The sequence below is a fragment of the Parambassis ranga genome, chromosome 3 (assembly GCF_900634625.1).
Source record: "Parambassis ranga chromosome 3, fParRan2.1, whole genome shotgun sequence".
In the NCBI taxonomy this organism is placed as follows: Eukaryota; Metazoa; Chordata; class Actinopteri; family Ambassidae; genus Parambassis; species Parambassis ranga.
This window is the reverse complement of record NC_041024.1, coordinates 7,552,938-7,558,707: the sequence shown is the minus strand read 5'-3', so window position 1 is coordinate 7,558,707 and position 5,770 is coordinate 7,552,938. Positions and strand designations below refer to the sequence as shown.

The 5,770-nt window shown below is 39.9% G+C and overlaps 1 protein-coding gene across 1 annotated transcript; it reads left to right on the top strand.

Annotated features, from left to right (window-relative positions):
- Nucleotides 1-289: 289 nt before the first annotated feature.
- Nucleotides 290-5,564, top strand: LOC114433545 (gastrin-releasing peptide receptor-like). The gene is made up of 4 exons (XM_028402178.1): nucleotides 290-597; nucleotides 4,088-4,439; nucleotides 4,593-4,706; nucleotides 4,784-5,564. The coding sequence occupies exons 1-4, from the start codon at nucleotides 290-292 to the stop codon at nucleotides 5,057-5,059; spliced, it is 1,050 nt and encodes a 349-aa protein (XP_028257979.1). The 3' UTR covers nucleotides 5,060-5,564.
- The last annotated feature ends 206 nt before the right edge of the window (nucleotides 5,565-5,770 follow it).

Genomic DNA, 5,770 nt, shown 5'->3' with positions numbered 1-5,770 from the left:
TTTTTGTTGGTGCCTGTTTTCCTTTGAGCGTAATCACCGGTGCCAGCCCCTATAGAAGACCCCACACTCAGACACCGAAGGGGACAAGCTCACAGCTCCCAATCTGGACACACATTTCAAAGGTTATTTTACCGTAAAGTCAGAGTATTAGTTATTAAAAAACAAACGTCACTCAGAGTTTAACATTTATTTATTACTCTCTTGAGTTTTATTGACGATGGGAGAGATGGAGCATCTGTACCCAAATGCGTCGCGCAGCGTCACTCCTCCTCAAAGCTCGGCACAGACGATGTGGTACACCGGAGTGGCCATCGCTTCTGTTTACGGTGTGATCAGTGTGTTGGGACTAATCGGCAATATCACCCTCATCAAGACGTTTTGCTCTGCCAAATCTATCCGCAATGTGCCGAATCTCTTCATGTCCAGCCTTGCGCTCGGTGATGTTTTACTGCTGGTGACTTGCGCTCCGGTGGATGCCAGCCGCTACCTGTCAGAGGAGTGGCTGTTCGGGAGAGTGGGCTGTAAAGTAATCCCCTTCATCCAGCTCACCTCGGTTGGGGTGTCTGTGTTCACCCTCACAGCCCTCTCTGCCGACAGGTAGGCGACAGGTTTTCTTATTTTATTCAGATTTTTGACTTTACAGTTGGGAAAACTTAATGCGTGGCCTTTACAGTGGCCAGATTGTCAACGTGTATTCTTTTCTGTCGCCATACAGATAAAAACATATGTACAAACTTTATGTTCAAGCAAATATTTAAACGTGTATTGATCAGCAGCATATTACGCACGACTAAGCTGCCCCTCATCTGTGTTGCTGCCACGTTCAGGACCATAAATGTAATCAATTTTAACAGAACTACTATTGATCAGTGATTTGTTTAAAACCTTTAATATCAAACAGAAACAACAGGCCTTTCAGTTGCAGTCTGGATAAAATCCAGAATGTTTTCAAATCTCTGCTGTCACTGGGAAACTCGAACATCTGTGTCTCAACTCACCACGGACACCAAAGCAGGTGATACGTCCTTACAAGAGCATCACTTCAAGTAATATTGTTGTAAGGATGTATACACACATCACACACACACACTTCACACATACATCACACACAAGGGCTTGTGTGTGATGTATGTGTGAGGACATGCATAAATGGAAACCTGGGCATAGTTGAGTCTCTCTCATCATCTCTCAGCTTTGGCCACTTCATCCTCTGTCTCTTCAAGTACCTTGACCCCTTATTAGCCTGATCCATTAAATGAGATGAAAAAATGGCGGTGGAAAAAAAAACGAAAATTGCAACATTAAATTTCTTTTTGCATGATCTGTGAAAGCTTGGATTCAATATTCGAATTGGGATGTCTATAAATCAACTGCAAAATAAAGGTGAATCTTTGTTTTTTACAGTGATTTCTTATTTGAATCACTCTCTCTACCATCATGAAACACTACTTTAAAACTATTTTTGTCAAACTTTTCCATTCAGTTTTAGTCTGGACTGTATTTTTAAAGACAAGGGCGACATGTAGTTATTGATAGCCTACCAGTCATATTGACGTGTATGATTGCTGATGGTCTGCTTACATTTGAGACCCATTGAATCGCAAATCACATGAAATAGATTGTATCAGACTTGCTTTCATTTCATTTCAAGATCATTTTCTCTTTAAATGATTCCAGCAGAATTGAAAATAAGCCCTCTTATTATTTTTTTTGCCATTTTCTATTTCTATAGAGCAGAAAATAAGCATTGATAGAATGTTATGTTATGAGCACCTTGCAAGAAAGAAAACATTTTCGAGTCATCTTTCTTCAGGGAAATGTTTAGGCTGATTATTTCAACTGAGTTTGTCAAGAAAAAAAATGTTTTAGGTCAGATAAGTGAGGAGATATTCAAGAAAGTTTTATATAAATTGTACCTATGGCGCATGGTTAGCTTTTACAGCTAATATTCAGCTATTGTCCTCACCACAGTATAGCTGATTGCTCCAATTTGCTGCACTATATTCAATAATCTTAATTGCATGCTGCAGTAATAGAACAGTGCATGCAGACATATAATGATGCATTAAATGTGAGATGTCTGGTAGGGGGTAGCCATTTCATGGTTAATTAAATGCCTGTGTCTGTCAGTACGTGTACCCCAAAGGTTTTGTTTTTGTTTAACAGCAGGTTCAAAGTGGAAGAATGCTTTTGGAATTTATCTGGGACACTAGTTCTGTAAGTCACCTGCTGGTCGGTGTGGAGATGCTTCCACTCTTACATACTCTTTATGTGTGTAAGTAAGGAAAAGGAATATGATGGAGCCTCTGCCAGAGAAATCTAGTCTAGTAGTAGCGTAGTAGTGTAATTACTCTCACTACCAGAAGGGGGAGACAAAACCTTCTGCACTATAGGTTTTCTGATAAAAAAACCTTCTATTTTACCAACACATGAGATAAATTAACACAATATCAACACAAAGAAGTTCTACACAATTTGACAGGACGTCTTCTTGGTGGGAAAACACATAAAAATGGTGCCTAATATCAGGTGGTCACAGGTTCAGTGAACTTTATACAGTTGTGCATTATTGGTCCATTACTGGTCCATGGTCATTATTGATGCACTGCAACAACAGAGAGGGGCCGGATGTGTGGGTGACAGTACATCTGCTGGATCTTAGTGGTGCAGAAATGAGTGCTTATGAGTTCTGTTTTTTATTATTTTTTTTTAGTTTTGTTCATGTAGGCATCTTTTTATTTTCTAGCTCAGCCTGAAATTGCTGTTCTACTTCACTCCATTTCATCCTCTTCATTATTATTATTATGATTATTATTATCATCGCACCTTAGAACCAATGTGTGCAGCTGCTACTCATCTTTAATGCACTTCTAAGGAGGAGTTGGAATGATCCAGTGGTTACCATGGGCCAAGCGGTGTTGCCAGGATACCCACTGTTGCAAAGTTGTGGTATTGTTCATTGTATTTAGAATGAAATATATTTCTGTTTACAAGGGTTTCTGTTAGTGTACAGTCAGCAACATGGCAACCATCTGAGGTCAAATTTACTTTTGGAAGCAGTGCTGTTATATGAGTGTGTCTAATCCTCTGTTCACTGGTACATTCCTGCTTTCATCCTTGTCATATAGGTCATTCATCATTACGGATGTCCCAATACCAACAAATATGTAGGTGTAGATGTTTGCAGAAATGGAATGCAATATACGTTATTTTATTTCTTTATTGTTTTTGCATGTGCTATTCATCTGTAATCATTAATCATTTATTTATAAGTCCTTCTTTTCTACGTACACACCAGGTCCTCTTTTTCTAAGGGTGCTGGGTGTACAGAGGGCCTTTAATGTTTTATATTAAAATGAAGGTTCTCCTCTGTGTGTGTGTGTGTGTGAGTAAAGGCTTTTGTAGCATTTGGTATTAAAGACATGTATACGTTTTTTTTTTCAAATTGTATTTTTCTGTGCACAACTGCATTAAACAAGATTAAATTCATGAGATTTTATATAACCAGCAGGGTGACATGCCCCTGAATGTCCCCTCAGGGATCAGTATAGTATCTATCCATCCATCTTTCCCTAGCTGCTTTCTTAAAATCTAAAGTAGGCCAGTTATATTAGTATATTTTTAAATCTCTAATAATTGAAAGTAAAAATGCCTGCTTTGTTTGGTACAGTCTGAAGAGAAGAATATAAGGCCATTTCACTGATAGCTTACCACCTGCAGGGGCTGGGCGTGACTGTGGTGCAGGTGGTGCAAATGAAAAATGGTGTTAACATGCTTTGGATAGATCTCTTTGCTCCACTCACTGGAGTTAAACCTTTCAAAGATTTCATTATGATTACTTCATCCACATTCATGACACCACCAGGTTGATGATGTCTCGGAGATAAGGATTGTTTTCATTGTTTCTCATTTTCTGAAAGGCTTGCAGAAGTAAAACCGGGACAATGTTTTTACATAATTCTTTTCCCCTTATATATAATGCAGGCTGACCACTCTGCTGGGCGATTTGACCCTTTGGAAAATGAGCTGCAGAACACCTGGACAAAGAAATTAATTTGCTAATGACTTATTAATCTAAATCTATCAGGTACAGGGCCATCGTGAAGCCTCTGGACATCCAAACATCCACCACCACTGCGAGCATTGTCCTGCGAGCAGCACTCATCTGGGTATTCTCTCTGATCTTGGCTATCCCTGAGGCCATTTTCTCCGACCTCCACACCTTCAATATCACCTCCACCAATGAGAGCTTTGTCACCTGCGCTCCTTATCCCCATGCTGGGGAACTGCACCCACAAATCCACTCCATGGCCTCCTTCCTCATCTTTTATGTCATTCCCCTACTGGTCATATCCGTGTACTACACCTTCATCGCCCGGAGCCTGATGAGGAGCGCGTCTAACCTTCCAGTGGAGGGAAATCTGCATGCAAGACGACAGGCCAGTCCTAAAACAGAAATTAGAAGATCTGTTGACCAATTTAGGGCACATTTAAAGGCATATTAAATTTGTAATACCTTTATTTAGTCAACTGTGAAACTGTCTCTTGTACTTTTCTCTTCTGATTTTAACTTTGTTTTCTGTAACCAACAGGTTGAGTCAAGAAAACGTTTGGCCAAGACAGTGCTGGTGTTTGTCGGTCTCTTTGCTGTGTGCTGGCTACCCAGCCATGTCATCTACTTGTATCGCTCCTACCACTACTCCCAGGTAAACACAGATGTCATGTTGACTACATTCTACAAAAATATGGTTAAAACATGTAAAAAAATGATCTTGTCTGACAGGTGGACACCTCGCTGGTGCACTTTGTTTGCAGCATTGCAGCTCGTATCCTGGCCTTCACCAACTCCTGCCTCAACCCATTCGCCCTCTACCTGCTGAGCAAAACCTTCCAGAAGCAGTTCAACCAGCAGCTTTGCTGCTGCTGCCGTTTGATCCTCAAACAGAAGAGCCCGAGCCATTACAACACACGTGTGACTTCAGTTCGCAGCACACATCACTCCATGGCCAGTGTGACCATGGTTAACGGCAAACAGCTCTATCAGGAGGACTGCGTGTGAGAACATGTGTGAGAGAAAGGCAGCAAAGTTGTACAGCACGTACATGTAGTCGGGGAGTCTGTGGTATCAGTGTACCGAACATGGAGTCTTAATTTAGTGTGTGGTAGTGAAACTATCTTCGGTGATATTTGCCTTTTTGATTGAGCTTTGCTTTTTCATTAGAATGAACAGCCATTCTAACTATTTTAAGAAAATCTATTTTTTTTCAGCAAATTATGGGTCATATTTCAGGCTTAGAGCTGAAAACCAATGTACAGTAATCATAAACACTGGCCATATTTATCATTTAGGCAGTAGGTAGCTATAAATCAGGGGATAATGTACAATGATCCTGTGGACAACTTAACAACAGAAAGCTGATGTGGGACCTTTAAGCCTATTACATGTATAGATATACTACACAAAGAAATAAATAATTGCACACAAACAGTTGATTAAAACAAAACACATGTATACATTTATTTAGATAGCCCATGGCATATATAGTAAGCATGTTTTATTCAGACCCAGTATTCACACACAGCTGTGTAATAATGTGCTTTAAAATATGTTCGTCATGTGGGTCAATATTCTATTGAATGGTTCCATATTATCCTGTATATGTTCCTGTGTTCTATATATTTCTAAATATCAGATGCTGTGATAACTGTGAAAGTCAAGGTGATGTTCTTTACATTGTGCAGAATAAACAGTGAATGTCAATGCATGGTG